Genomic DNA, 15,704 nt, shown 5'->3' on the forward strand with positions numbered 1-15,704 from the left:
CTTGGTTCTACATGGACACTATTCTAGTTAAATGTTTGTGTTCACATTATCACAATCATGGTATGCACACTATGCTGGCTATATGTTTATTGGCTGATGGAATATATTTCTGTTTTATACACATTATTACAGTATTGAAACAGCTATTTACATGGACATTTACATAAAAGCAAAAACATTTTTACGACTTGGTTATTTATATGTTTTAATGACTAAAAAATGTTGTAGAAAGTTTTAGCAGCTACTTACATCACTTGCAGCATGGCAGGCGGCTTTGGCAGCTTTAACTGAGATAGCATCAGCCTTGAGGTCATATCCCTTTAACTTTAATTCTTCCAGTCCTTGTTTATAGCAATTCTAAGAAGCAGAAAAATATATAATTGATTTAGAGCTAATAGGTAATATTAACACTGTAAATGTGAGATTTCATGAAGATACATTCTTACATCACTTAAATTGTAAGCATTAACTCGTGCTTGAATAAGTTCAGGAACATCTGCTGGTAGCGAATACTTGTGAATTACTTTCTCTCCTTCAGATTTATAAAGTATCTGAAAAAAACAGTGCATAGAAGTGGTTTAAGCAAAGTTTTATTATTTGTTTCAAACATTAAAAAAAAAAAACAATTTCTTCTATTAGCTTTGCTTACATAGAAAATTATTTTTTAGAAAAAAAACTTACATCACTTCTCATCTTCTGGTTAAGTTTTGACTGGACCATAACTGGATCATCTTCTATTGAGGTAAACTTAATCGTATCTGGGTGCTGACGGTATTTCTTCTGTTAGAGCAGAATAAAAACATTATTACATATGATTTCTTTGCTGTTGAATAAATTGGCAATTATACTAATTTGGATGCATTACTAATAGTCAAGTAAAAGACAGTGTCAAGTTTAGATGGTTTGATAAACCTCTTTGTATAGATACTACACAAAGAAGAGTTCATTGGTATATGTGACAAACAATATAATGGATGTAAGAATAGATTCAGATTTGTATATGAAGCAAATAGTTATGGAAAAATGAGGAGAACTTAGTGGGAGATAAGTGATCATGAATGAGGCTCAAGATATAGAACATGAGATGTTCAAGGTAGAGATCCTCAAGAATAAGTTAAGGTCATTTACCACTGGGATTTATGCTAATTCAGAGGCATTATCAATAATAAAGTAGAAGACATGGAGTCAAGTTAAGAGGGTTTAATGAACTGCAGTACATAGAAACACATACAATTTGATAGGAACAATTTAAAAGAAATAGGAATGGATTCACATGTTGATATGGTTATGGTGGAAAAGAAGCAGAAACTAGTGAGATCGCTAAAGACTATAAATGCGTATACATGAGATTATGCATAAGATATTGCAAGGTAGAGGCCCTCAAGGATGGATAATCAAAATCCATTGCCATAGCCATAGTAATTTTGTAGTTAAAAAAAAATGTATAGTAGAGTTTCTTTTGATAAAAGGACTTTAAACCTTGACCCATGGGCATTGTAGAGCACTTTTCATGAGTTATACGACCATTGTTATTGGTATCAACATGATACAATGTTCCCCTGAACCAATACCTCATTAAGAATCTGTGAAGCTTTGTTGGCGTTTTCTACATCCAGGGATCCATAGGGCACCCATCCGCAACCTTTAACCCAGTTGTTATAATCAGATTTGTAGTCGATCTGAAAGATACAAACCATATTGATTTATTTCTTTTACATGTAGCATCACAGCTGAGTTAGACTGATTGTGTGCAGAATAACTGAATCAGAGGTTTGAAATAATAATAATGTACATTTTACTAAGTCTAGCTACAGTGTAACAACTTTTAATTATGAAGTTGGTTTAAATGTCAATTTAATTGGATCATTTTCAATTGCTTGAAGGCCTTTTTGTCATGCAATAACTATAATTTGTTGAATATATATATATATATATATATATATATATATATATATATATATATATATATACATACATATACACAGTATTTGTCAGAACTATCACTTCTTTAGGCAAAGACAATGATCAAAACATGACCAGTCAGACACTTTTGACACTTGTGAGTATGAATTGAGAAAAATAGTACAATTAGAAATCTTGTGACAGGTGGGGGAAGGGTGTTATACTGGTCAAGACTGCACACCTTCAATCCCCAAGGTCCTATTGGGGATAAATGCCCAAATACAAAAATAAATAGAAGGTGGATTGCAAAAACCAATATATTTAAAATACAATTTATTATACAATCACTAAAACACTGGCCTGCCAGAAAAAACAATACATAATTTATAAATAAATAGTGGTAAAATCAGTAATAAATACAATCCAGGTGGGCAATCACTTTTCCTGTAGGGAAAAAATTCAATTAACTAATCCTTGGTGTTGGTATATGCTTGTAATTTGACAGGACAAGAGAAAAGTTGTGAGCTTTATTTTTGTATGAATTGAGAAAAGTACACACTCATAGATATACTGATATTTTTCAAAAAAACATTTTTTAGTGACAGTATAGCATTGTGGGTTCATGTTAAAAAAATTAAGCTCAAAGGCACAGATTCAAGGGCCAGTTTTTGGGTCATCAGATCAATCTGCCTTGTATTAGACTATATGGCCACATCGCACAGCCAATGTGCCAAACAAGTGGGTCTCAACGAAAAGAGGTTGGCACCTTCAGCCATACTGTACATTCCATTTGTTTGGAAAAAGTTGTTGAACATATCTATCACTCTGCTAAATAAGGTTTCCTTTGATATATTCTGCATGCATGATTTACTATCACTGTCTTTAATAGTGATGGGCGAATTTGGGCCGTTTTGCTTCGCCGAAAAATTCGCGAATTTCGCGCGAAATTCGCGAAACGGCGAAAAATTCGCGAAACGGCGCCGGCGTCTCGTTTTTGACGCCGGCACCCGTTTTTGACGCCGGCGCCCGTTTTTCCGACGCCGGCGCCCGTTTTTGACGCCGGCATTCGTTTTTCGAAAAAAAAATTTTGACGCCGGCGAATTTTTTCCGCGAATTTCGCGGGAGTTTCACGAATTTATTCGCTGGCGGCGAATCGCGCAAATTCGCCGCGAATTCGCGCCTGGCGAATAAATTCGCCCATCACTAGTCTTTAATAATGTAAAGGTTATCCAGGGTTGTTTCTGTTGTATAATCATATTTAAATGAGCAGCATGCTAACAGAAAACTTACATCGCTCTGCATAGTATAGGCCTTCTTTGCTAAGGAAAGGTTCACACTATCAGGAGGGCAAAAGTAAGAATGAATCAAGTGTTTATAATCCAAATTGCTGGCGATGGACTGCGATTTCTTGGCCAATTGAACAGAGATCATATCTAGAGGTGCAGAATATTTGGTCTTTGAATTTTCATAATCCTTTTTATATAAAATCTAAAGAAGCAAAAGGAATATTGATATGTCAGTACATTCTCCAGTATAAACATATAAAATTTATTAAAATAAACATGGTTGAAACAGAAGGCTGACATTATGCACTAGTTAATAAGTATAAAGTTTTATTAAAAAATAGATTGTGCTGTTGCTTTGTTAAATAATTTATATAAAACCTAATAAATTCACTTCTAAAATGTTCTGTTTTTGTAAAATTAATTCAGATTATTGCCCAAAAACCACAAATTCTTCAGATTATTGGACAAAACCCACCGCAGATCATGATATCTTCCAATTATAAATAGGACATCTGCCATTGGCTTCTACATGACCTTGGTAGGTTTGAGATGGGGTACTTTTTTATTCTAGGTTTTTTTCCCACAAAAAAAATGTCTTTTCCCCTTTAAGACGCCAAATAGAAAAAAAACAGATTTTAATAAACAAACCCCTTAGATTAGAGCCATATATATGGGGAACTTTTACAAGGTATCTATAACATGCTGCTGCTGGGAATATCTTCTCCCAGAGCCAATTGCTTGTCAATGAAGAGATAAGAAGCCCCTATTTGTTCCGCTGATCAGATAGAGCATTCTGGTTATGTCAGCAGCAAGGGGATTGTTCTGCCTGCAAGACCCCACACCCACTCAAAGATGTGGGAGCCCTCTAAGACAGTTGCTGCTTAACCTTAACTAAATGAATTCATATGACTAAGTAAAAACAAAATTACAAGTATAGACTTTATTATTTAGAATTCTTGGATCCTAAGGTGTATTTTCATATTGTGAATCAACCTGCTTTATTGTAAAAACCCCAATAGGAGTGTTTTGCCACCAACATGTTTTATGCTCGCTTAGTTATCATTAAGGACATGGCATTCTCTTATTTCAGAGAAAAAACTAACAAGTAAAAACAATTGTAAACAAGTAAAAAGAATTGTGGAGTTTTTTTTTTTGTTTTAATGAGAAACTATAGGAAATTGCATTGTTTTTGTGCTTTTTTGTTGCTTAAAATTCGGCCTCACAATATAATGTGATGAAGAGGAACAAAGAAACTTACATCACTTTGATTACGAGACGATTGTGCCGCAAGCAACATCTTGGGATCATCCTGGATGCTAAGTGCGCCAACCATCTTCCCTTTGTTCCTTTCATAATCTTTTTTATACTCTACCTATAAATCAAGAAGAGACAGTGTAGGTAAGGATTTCTATTGATAAAATAATGCTTGAAGAAATGGAAATGGAAACTTTTTTTTACTTACATCACTGGCTTTTTTTCTGTTGGCTTTCGCAGCCACAAGTGGAATTGCATCTATATTAATGTCAAACTTTTTAGCTTTGGCTCTATCCCAGTCGTATTTGTACCATTTCTGTTGAAATACAAATTCCAAAATAACTGTAGGCAAGATATGTTAATATTTCTGTTTATAAGTGTTAATGGATTTAATGTGAGTTGGGATGTCAAGCATATCTGTCTGATTCAGATAAATTTAAATACCCCCTGTTTCATGGTTTTCCTTAGCACACTTTACGAAAATGGAACGTTAGTATGAGGTTTATTAGACTTTCAAATATTGTGGGTATGCAAATAAAAATAATTTAATAAAAATATTATTAGTAATAATCAGTTTACATAATAAAAGAGGGCATATAAATGACATTAAAAACAATAGTGTCATTTAAAAAAAATTAAATAGCAATTTTGATCTAACCAAGCAGAATATCTTTACTTGGCATGGATATTCCACAATCAATGTTCTGTACTCAACAGGTAATTAGTACAAAAAGTAAATCATACTTACATCACTAAGGTTATATGCATTAAGTCTGGACTGTAGTATAAAGGGTGAATCCTCAGGAATAGAGCACTTGGATTTTTCTTTTTCATACTTCTCTTTATAGTTTAGCTAAAATAAATTAAAACAAAGTCATTTGAATAATAGAATAATAATAAACTAATGGTGAAATCTTCATGGTGTTAACATTCTCTTTACTCATTTTTATGATAATAATAGATGTCAAAGTGTTGTGCTTTATAACTCCTTGATATGGTCATGGCATGTGACCTGTGCTATTCATTAAAAAAAAAATGACAGAGGTCAAGATCAAACTTTCATCTTGGCTTGGCCTTATCCCAAGACAGATCAATTTGGAGATACTGAGCTTTTTTTAAACTTAGGTTGAACTTTCCAGCTGAAGCTAGCTCATCAGATAGGTTTGTGCCTAAGTTATTAAACTTTTACATCATATCCTTTCTCATAAAATGTATATGAAGGTTAATAAAAAATCAGAATGGCTGGCATTTTGAGACCAAAATCTTGAGACCAATAAGGATGCCATGTAATTTTCTCATTTTAATGATTGACAGATCCTTCCTGACTGACTGAATAAAATGTCACTAAGAAAACTTAACTACAAGCCACTAGTGGGAAAATTTAGAGTAAAGAATAATGGTTGAATGAAACGTGGGTGGGCTAATTAGTGTTGAATGTGACTAAAATTAAGCCATTTTGCACACTTATTACTCACATCACTTAGCTGCTTGGAATTCTTTTGTGCTTGGACACTCACAGGAGAATCAACCACTTGAGTAAAGTTGATTTGATCTGGGCGTTGTTTGTAGACATACTAAAGAAACAGAGTATATGATATTTCCAGGATTCATTGTACTTAATACTAATAGACAAGACACATAGAAAATATCAAATGAAAATGTATTCTTCAATACAGTGTTGTGTAAGTACATTATAGTGCATTCATGAATTGGTAGGTGGTAGGTAGGTGCCTTCTGTAAGGAGCAAAGCTATAATTGCGAGCATCCCCCACAAGCTGAACTGGTTTGGGGTTTAAAGTGCTGTAACTAATTAGTGTAACTAATCTAGCTTCATAAATATAATTCACACAACAAAAGCTAAATAAATACAATGTACTGTAAGTATACTCAGCAGTCTAATGATGTTTGCAGTTGGACATCACTGGTGAAAGAAAGATGGTAAGATGGATGATAATAAGAAGCAATGAAATTTTAAAGTAAAGCATTTGCCTTCCTCACAGGTTGGGTAGTTTGGACCATGCAGAGGCCCTTATAATGGGATGTTAGTTTTTTTGGTGTCAATCCAATACGTTGTTTTTAAACTATGCTGCCCCACTCCCCCGATGTAACTACAGTTAAGGTAATAACACTATCCATAGCTCCATAGTAGCTAATCATCAGATTTTACATAACAAAGTAACCAGAAAAAATAAATAGATTAAGAAGCCTGCAGCCTATTCTTTGAGTACATGAAAACAACGTGAATCAATTAATATTAATGTAATTATTAAAAATAACTGTTATGTTAGTCATTTTAACTTGAGAATCTGTGCAAAATAATCAATAATAGTTGTAGACAACTAGACACATGAGAAAAATATGTTTTACAGTGCTTACATCTTTGCATTGATTTAATTTCTTAGTAGCTTCATACTCCTGAGTAATTGTCTGTGGAAAGTAGCAGTTTGCCTTCTCCTCTTCATAATCAGCTTTATAATTTTTCTAGTAAAGGCAGAAAATAGCTCTTTAGATATATTTCATCCATTTTGGCATTTTTAGTTACATTGCTTCTTATCTTTACTTACGTTGCTAGTTATATTTGATACTTTGGCACAATGTAGCATGTATGGATCTTCATAGCTGCCAGCATATTGTCCCACAATGTTCTTTTGGTAGTGATCTTTGTATTTAAGCTGAAATGTAAAGGGATAAATAAATATATTGATTGATATTTGATTGACACACATAGAATGTATCCAGGGCTGAATATTCTACTATACAGACGATTTTAGTTGATAATAGTAGTCTTAGCAGAAGGAAGAACTCTAACAGTGCCCACTATATGAACAGGTAGAAAATAAATGTTCTTTCTGCACAGCAATATAAAAAGAAAGATACTACTGCTTAACAAGTTATATGCATTTAATATTAGCCAGGTGGGCTATTTTTAACTGCTCAAGAGTGTATGTTGCAGCTATGGAACTATTACGTTTGAATTACAAAAACATATACAAAAGGCTTATATAGCTTGCATTTGGAATGCCATGGGAATTCTAGTAACGGTAGTTTTGATTCACCAAACAAAAACTATTTTTGTTGTGTGTACAAAAATAAAAATACATGCTTACGTCACTGAAGTTTTTCAGATCATTGTCGATTTTAAACTTAGGTGTGTCACAGTAATTAATACTTGTTCCTTTTGCTTTTTCATATAAATCCTTGTATAATTTCTGGAAAAAGAAAAAAAGAGACACTTTGGATTTTAATCTTAGATTCTTACCCACAATACAACATTTCCCTTCAGAATTCCAGGGTAATTGCAACCGTCCCTAAGTAGCATCCACTGCAGTTTGTAGGTGATGGGCCAATACGGGAATATACTGTATTAGTTCCTGCTTTTTCTGATGCACATAGTTTCAGGGCTGGGATGCTGCAGCTTTTAGTGTGCCACTAAACATGGTGTCAACAAGAGCTTTATTGTCCCATGTATGCAACCCTGTGGGGGATTTATACCAGGTGCAGCCTAGCAGTGGGTTAAAGGGTTCTCTAGCTTTTAGTCACAAAATAGCTCATAAGGCAGAAGAAAAGATATATAGAAATAAGTTGGTTGGAAAAGAAAGAGACAGTGAACATAGAGAAGAGACAGAATGACAAAGAAGAAAATTAAAAAAGAGAAAGGAATAAAAAAATCTAGAATAGGAAACCCAAATTGAAGGAGATGGACAACATGATGAAATAAGATGGTAAAACAGAAGATTAGTGAGACAAGTCAAAACTATATTTTAGTGTATGAGCCCCCGTTTAAGTATATCTCTTTCCAATGATCACTGCTTTTTCTGATGAATTATGTATCATAAAAACAGTTCTCAACTAGAGTTATCTGAATTATTATACATGTATAATAATTATATATATATATATTTTATTTTTTTTAATTTAGATATCACACAGTGCCTACAGAACTGTCAGAATATTATCATATAACGGCCAAACACCTTTCACCGTTGAAAGTTTAAAATCCAAGCCAAATCCTTATAACTCACATCACTTAGGGCATTGCCTGCAAATCTTAGTTGCCTGAGCAGGGGATTTTCTGTGGCAGGAAGAGTATGGTAAGCTGTGGGTCCCTTTGATTTCTCATAATCAGCTTTGTATTGTACCTGCAAAACAGGAAAACAATAGAAAATTAAATCAGCATGAAATCTATTTGTGTGGCAGCATAATAATAACAATATGACTATGAAGATTTTCATTCATCCAGTTCATGGTATATCTAGTATAGGTAAATCTAAAAACAACTGGACTTGCTAAAGATTTACCTATACTAGATAATAATAACAATGAAGACTCAATAGTAAACAGGAGCTGGGACTATAAGAAAATGACAATTTAAAAAAAAAATATTTAAGCTCACCCATCCTCCTTGCAGCTGTGTATGATGCCATCAAGGGAGTAATTACTATTATTATTGCCTCCATACAAGAAGAATATTTGGGAGTAAAGGAGGTTGGAAAGGGCCCTTTCACAAAGATTTTAAAACATTTACCACTTTTTATTAACACCCCAAAGTCAAGGCTCATTCCCATTAAGATCATTGGCTCTTTTTTTAAGATGTTCTGAATCCTTTATCAACACAAATTTTGAGTTATGATGATTTCAAGGACATACTGTAAATTTTAGTAAGACCCCCTTACCGTGCTAGCATTGAGCCTGGCTTTCTTATTGACTTTGTATTCCGGAGTTTCTGTTTGCATGAAGTAAATTTGGTCTTTTGCATTCTCAAAATCTTCTTGGTATTTCCTCTGTTGGCAAAGTATATAAAGTATACAGTATAAAAATAAAGACTGACATTAAGCCTTTCTCAGAGAAATTGAATTTAAGATGGTTTCTGTGCACAGTATGGGCTATAAACATCCGCTGGTGTTAGTTCTATTGTGTAAATATACTTACATCACTAAGATTATCTGCATTCATTCTTGCAACTGCAATTTCATAGCATGGTGTCTGGCTCCATTTTCCTTTGATTTTCTTCTGATAATCCTCACGATATTTTATCTGTCATAAAATGCATGAAAACATGACATATTGGTAGGAGGAACATAACAGCAATTTGTTCAAAACCAATTAATTAAGGAATTATGAAAAAATAATGGATAAATGGATGACTGAACAGATGGAAAGAAAGATAGATAGAATGATGGATTCATAAGGGCATGGATGGTTCCTGGAAATGATGATGAATAAATATAGTAGATGACTGTATGGATATATGGAGGGACAGAAAAATAAGAAGATGAATTGGCGACAATCAAATGAAAAGATGGATTGAGGGATATAAAAATTAGCACATAGCCTTATATCGGTTACGATGGATGGTGGATAGATAAATGAATGGATGGATGATGTAAAAACATAGCTATGGACTAATAAAGGTTTCTAGGGAGGAGAAACCGAGGGAGGAGAATGTTGAAGAAAATAAAAATTTAGAAGATGGTAACAGCACAGGTATGGGACCTTTTATCCAGAATGTTTTGAACCTGGGGTTTTCCAGAGGGTTATTTCCATAATTTGTATCTCCATACTTTGTCTACTTATAAATAATTTAAACATTAAATAAACCCAATAGAATTGTTTTGCCTCCAATAAAGATCAATTAAATCTTAGATTGGATCAAGTACAAGGTTTTGTTATTATAGTGAAAAAGGAAATTATTTTTTTAAAATGTGAATTATTTGATTATAATAGAGCCTATGAGCGATGGCCTTTCAGTAAATCAGAGCTTTCTGGATTACGGGTTTCCGTATAATGTATAAAGATACACTGAATACAAGTAAGAGAATCAAGGCAGGAACAAAACTTGAAATAGAAACTTACATCGCTCAGTTGTTGAGTCACCTTCTTTGCCATCTCAATATCAGGTCGGTCAGCCACTGAGCTAAACTGTAACTTTTGCTCATTGTGTCCTTTTTTATAATTTATCTGCAAATAATACATGTTAGACATGTTAGATATTTTGCAACCAATTCCTTTCTCCTCATTTAATCCTTGCAGACACCATTATTGTATGTCAGGAATAAAGACATGTTTCCTATTGAGCCACATTATACTCACATCACTCAGAGCTTTCTGAGCTTTGGCCACTCTTCTTAGTTCTGGACTATCAGAGTAGGGGAAATACAATGTTTTATCTTCATCCCAGTCAGCTGTGTACAATTTCTAATAATAGAAAAACAAATACACTTTTCATAAGTAGGAAACACTTTATGTGCTTTAAAACACAGATGTGCATTGTTTGTATGCATTTAATACCCTCCAGCATTTTTTTTATTTTGGACCCTATTTCTAACCTGTTAAAATTGGAAAACTGGTCAAAATTTGTCAAGTTTCACTAGTTTTCCTTCAGCTATAAACATTAAGGGGCACATTTACTAAGATCGAGTGAAGGATTCGAAGTAAAAAAACTTCGAATTTCGAAGTTTTTTTTAGGGTACTCGAATAGGTTACTTCGACCTTCAACTACGACTTTGAATCGAACGATTCAAACTAAAAATTGTTCGACTATTCGACCATTCGATAGTCGAAGTACTGTCTCTTTAAAAAAAAACTTTGACTACCTACTTCGCCACTTTAAACCTACCGAGCACCAATGTTAGCCTATGGGGACCTTCCCCATAAGGTTTCTAAGCTTTTTCTGATCAAAGGAAAATCCTTCAATCGATGGATTAAAATCCTTCGAATCGTTCGATTCGAAGGATTTAATCATTTGATCGGTAAATCCTTCGACTTCGATATTCGAAGCCGAAGGATTTTACTTTGATGGTCGAATATCGAGGGTTAACCCTTGAATATTCGACCCTTAGTAAATGTGCCCCTAAAAGTATTTCTATTTTAAACCATTTTTTTTAAATTAAAATTGCTATAAAGTTTGATTTCAATTAAAATGCTTTATAAAGAGCCAAACATTCATCAAAGCAATATTTAGTTCTTGCTTCAAGCTTCAGTGGTTTATACATAGAACTCTTTGTATCATAAAAAGTTTGTCTCCAACTTTTTCGTTTTGGGTCATTTGGTTGGACCCCACGATGCGCATAAGAAGGTTATATAGTTATAGAAAATAACAATAGATCTGAACTGATGTGTTATTAAAAGTCTAGAAAGGTTTTTCTTCATACAAGTTATGACATACAATTTCTAGAAGCTGTGAAGTCTAAAACAACTAAATTTGCTGAGTGATTTTGAAAAAAATGTCACCACTCACCCAAGCAACTTTTTCAGTTCAAGTTAAGAAGCTGCTTGGATGAGTGGTGAAACATTTTATGCCCAGTTGCTTTTGACTTACTACTAGATACTGCCCCTCTGTTGTTACAACTGTGTTAGAAAATAGAACAAAAATATCTAGTTGAAAGAAACTTTCATCCTCTCCCCAAATTTCATCACTGTCTGCTGTTGCTGCTTACAGTGACTCACTTCGAAAAAATCTTGGCACGTGCAGAGCACAAGCAAACCATGTACTGGGAAATGGTCTTCATTCATAAGGATGTTAGAGTGGCAGATAGAACAGCAGCCAGTTCTTGCATCACTCAAAATGTTATACAAGTACACTGTAAACGTTTATGCCCTTCAAAAGCAAAACCCATAATAGTATTCAATTGTAAATAGGCAAAAGCCATTCTTTTCATTACATAAGAGGTTTGTAGTTCAATAACGATAATGTAGCTGTTGGTTTTCCATCACTGAAGTAGAATTTACCTTGCTAAACATTGTTGTGTTTTTCACAGCCTGAACAAGTTCTGGAGCATCTGGTGGAAGCAGGTACTTTTCTTTAGTGTCTTCCCAATTCTGCTTATATAAAACCTGGGGGAGAAAACATCAAAATACAGTATAAGTGCCTAAGACATGTAAGTCAGTAGAATATTCTGTTTCCTATTCCTGACTCAGGTTCAGCTTGTTATTAAGAGGTGGGTGTCTGGGGGAAACAAAAGCTTGTCCAAAAATGTATAATGCATTTATGACGATTCACTTCTGATTATTGACTTTTGTAAGCCTGCTTGATAAACATATTACTAGACATGGAGGAAGCACTAATCACACACATACCTTGCTAAATTGTTGTGAGACTTTCTTTGCGTGCTCAATATCCCTGGCCTTCCCATCAACGTGACAGTCAGTCCTGGCAATCTGGCCACCCATGCGATACTTTACCTGTTTTAAAATAAATATGTAAAGGCCATTATAGGTCATATCATAATAGATGGATTTAGGGAGGCTTAATTGCCATATATTGTTTTATAGCTTTTATTTTCCAGTGAAAAACCTTCCATCAGTAGCCTAAAAAATGTCACCCTCTTCCTCTTGTAATATTTTCTTTGTGGAGGATCACAAATGTCTTACATTTTGGAGACTGATGTCAATAAGAGAAATAAAGGCAGATAGACAGATCGATAGATTTGAAGAGATACATAGAAATGAATGATAGACAGATGGATATCTAGATAGATTTGTAGTTATACTGATAGGTAGGCATTATGTGACCAGCAACACATTGTAGATAGTGAAAGAGGCAGAGAAAGAGTCAACTCTAGTGTTTTATACCTCACTCAGCTGATTTTGAACTTTTTTTATCCTTCGCAGCTCAGGAGTATCGGTTGTGATGGCATAGGGTTCCCCTCTGTGCTTCTCATATTTCTCCTTGTACTTGTTCTAAAACAACAAATTTGTGTGCAAGAAATTGTATAGAATTTAAATGTTAGGTCAGAATAAAGGATACTTTTCAGTTTTCCTAATTGCTATTGCATAACTTGCAAAAGTCAACAAAACTGCATTATCTTTAAATGAAAATGATTTGTTAAAAACCACATTAAGAGGCTTATTTATTCATTTCCAAACGATTGCGGAAAAAAACTCAAAACCTATGATGATGTTTTTCAGTGGGGAAAAATTCAAAAAAGAAAAAATTGTGAACAAAAATAAAAACTTGATTATTGTTTTGTTTAAAAGCTGACGTTACACTTCTCATTCACTTCGGATACTCTTGGCACCCCTTTCTACTTTAACAAATCTGTGTTAACAAACAAGACTAGAACACTGCTAGAATACATTTTTCAGGGCAAACAGGACTACCAGAGAATCTCCAAGTGTGCCAAGCCTAGTGGCTCCTAGCTAAAGAAAATCTCCATCAAATGATTTCTTAATTCCTCCACAGACTAAAATCATTTAGCATTTACTAAATTATTTCAAAGTATTTTGTTACCTGACTGAACATTTCTTGCATCTTCTTGCTGTGGGCCAGATAAGGAGTCATGAACTTAGAAGTGTCCACTTTTTTCTTCACCCTCTTTCGTTCTGGTTGACCAGTGGAGACAGCTGGGACAGCTGGGACAGCTGGTCCAGAACCTTTTTGCTATGTAACCAAGAAATATTTGTGTTAGTGTGAGATGAAGGGAAACATACTGGATGTGTTTATTTAATTTCCAAAAGGTAAAAAGGTAAAATGAAAAGATAGAAAAGACATTAGATAAGCTTTTTTTATCATGGTTGTTTAGGGAAATGTGGGTAATTTATTAAACAGTCCCAGGAAATGCAGGAAGATTGAACCACCAAATTAGAAAACTAATTGCACTTGAAATTTAATATTATATGTCATTTTAACAGAATCTGATGATTGCACTTGTGATCTAAAGACAATATATGAAAAATGTGGCATATGTTTGGGTAAAACAAAAGTGACAAGTTTCCAAAATTTGGAATACAAATTAACTAAAAATTAGACATTATTATATGTCAGCAATGTATAAGGAATTGAAAGGAATTGCTCCAAAGATATTTCAAAACAAAAAAAAGTGAAAGCTGACAGTGTCAGAACTTAAGATCCATTATGGTAAATCTTATCTGTAAAGATATTTGAGTAAATAGAAAATACTTTAAGATTTACCATAAGTAGATTTTTAAAGCAAGAACCACATAGATCCAGGACATGAATACAAACAGACAAATGAAAAGTTAAACGCTAGTTATTCAACATGGGCATATCATTTGAATGCTCTTTCGCTTGTGGTTTTTCAGTTTTTGCTCTATTGCCTTCTGTTTCAAATGTCAATACTTGGCCCAGCTGTAATGGGCCAAGAATAGGAATGTCGCCTTTAGCTTCATATAGTGACCTTCTTGTCCCAGCGAGAAGAGCAGTGTTGGTCAGTGTAGTGACTTTTCCCTAATTTTTGTAATTTCCCCAACTTCATTTGGGGTGTGAATTTCTCATAAAATAATCTAAAGAAATAACAGTATTTCAAGGTCTGAACACCTCTAGGAATTAATGCACAATGCCCATTTGGAATAAGCTCAAGAAAAGTACTATAATTAGTTACAAAATGCAACACAGCTCACAACATAAACGGAAGGAAATGTATATAAGATTGCAAACATGGGATGAAAAAGGATCTGTTGCCAAAAAACATTAATGTAAGAGAAATGTGGTTAATAAAGATTTTATCAATGCAGCAGCAGGTTGAAGCCACTGATTTTCTTTTTAGGTTTATAGATATAAAAACATTTCTAATTGTAAATTGTTAAGTAAAACATGGCTTAACCAATTTCACTGGATGAAGGTTTTTTTTACAATATAAACCTGCTTCTGGATTGAGCTGATGCGCTGTTCAGATGGCCAAGCCTGCAGTGGGCAAGATATTTTCCCACAAGCTCCAAGCAGCAAAGGATTAATTAGCTTCTTACATTTTGGCAACTATAAATCTGAAAGCTAAATATCTTCATTAGCAGGTAAAGGTTTTTTTTCACCGTAAATATGGTTTATTAAAGATTTCAAGTGTTCCAGCTTCAGTATGTTCCATGTTTTGTAGGGTGCTGGGATTTTTCAGTCAAAAATATTTGCAAGGCCCAAGGCTGTCTAGCTAGCCCACTATAAATATTATCATGCCTTAATTTAACAGTTCAAAAATTTGATGCCTATGTCCAGGTGGTGACAATAAAAATAAGGACTTATTATAAGAAGGACTTTATCCATATATAAATATATAGAAGCTGGCCTAGTTTTAAGTTTGCCAAGTCTCCCTAAGCCTTTATTATTATTTGTCTATTCCATAAGGTAATATAATTAGAGAAATCAAATCTGGTCATGTATTGAAAGAAGCTCTGCTTGGTCAAATCAGTTTGAATCAGTTGAAAAACATCCTTTAAGGCTGATGTTGTTTTTGGGGAATCCCCCTTTGTAATAGGAGTTCTTTATAATAGGTCAGAAGGGGCTGAAATTGTCTTTGTAACTGGATCACAAGG

The 15,704-nt window shown here is 33.9% G+C and overlaps 1 protein-coding gene across 19 annotated transcripts in view; it reads right to left on the reverse strand.

The window, feature by feature from the left end:
* The window catches only part of neb.S (nebulin S homeolog), a 121,752-nt gene that overhangs the window by 97,925 nt on the left and 8,123 nt on the right, over window positions 1-15,704 (reverse strand). For all 19 annotated transcript variants that reach the window (XM_041577934.1, XM_041577951.1, XM_041577940.1 and 16 more), the window contains 21 exons: window positions 13,672-13,821; window positions 13,014-13,121; window positions 12,519-12,623; window positions 12,171-12,275; window positions 10,533-10,637; window positions 10,296-10,400; window positions 9,372-9,476; window positions 9,116-9,223; window positions 8,465-8,581; window positions 7,550-7,651; window positions 7,007-7,114; window positions 6,819-6,923; window positions 5,918-6,016; window positions 5,191-5,295; window positions 4,651-4,758; window positions 4,447-4,560; window positions 3,193-3,390; window positions 1,572-1,679; window positions 682-780; window positions 447-551; window positions 250-357 (listed from right to left, as the gene is read on the reverse strand). In XM_041577934.1, the coding sequence (XP_041433868.1) occupies window positions 250-357; window positions 447-551; window positions 682-780; window positions 1,572-1,679; window positions 3,193-3,390; window positions 4,447-4,560; window positions 4,651-4,758; window positions 5,191-5,295; window positions 5,918-6,016; window positions 6,819-6,923; window positions 7,007-7,114; window positions 7,550-7,651; window positions 8,465-8,581; window positions 9,116-9,223; window positions 9,372-9,476; window positions 10,296-10,400; window positions 10,533-10,637; window positions 12,171-12,275; window positions 12,519-12,623; window positions 13,014-13,121; window positions 13,672-13,821 (2,367 nt within the window). The remainder of the gene's footprint in view (window positions 1-249; window positions 358-446; window positions 552-681; window positions 781-1,571; window positions 1,680-3,192; window positions 3,391-4,446; window positions 4,561-4,650; window positions 4,759-5,190; window positions 5,296-5,917; window positions 6,017-6,818; window positions 6,924-7,006; window positions 7,115-7,549; window positions 7,652-8,464; window positions 8,582-9,115; window positions 9,224-9,371; window positions 9,477-10,295; window positions 10,401-10,532; window positions 10,638-12,170; window positions 12,276-12,518; window positions 12,624-13,013; window positions 13,122-13,671; window positions 13,822-15,704) is intronic.

This window comes from Xenopus laevis, chromosome 9_10S (genome assembly GCF_017654675.1).
Source record: "Xenopus laevis strain J_2021 chromosome 9_10S, Xenopus_laevis_v10.1, whole genome shotgun sequence".
Lineage (NCBI taxonomy): Eukaryota > Metazoa > Chordata > Amphibia > Anura > Pipidae > Xenopus > Xenopus laevis.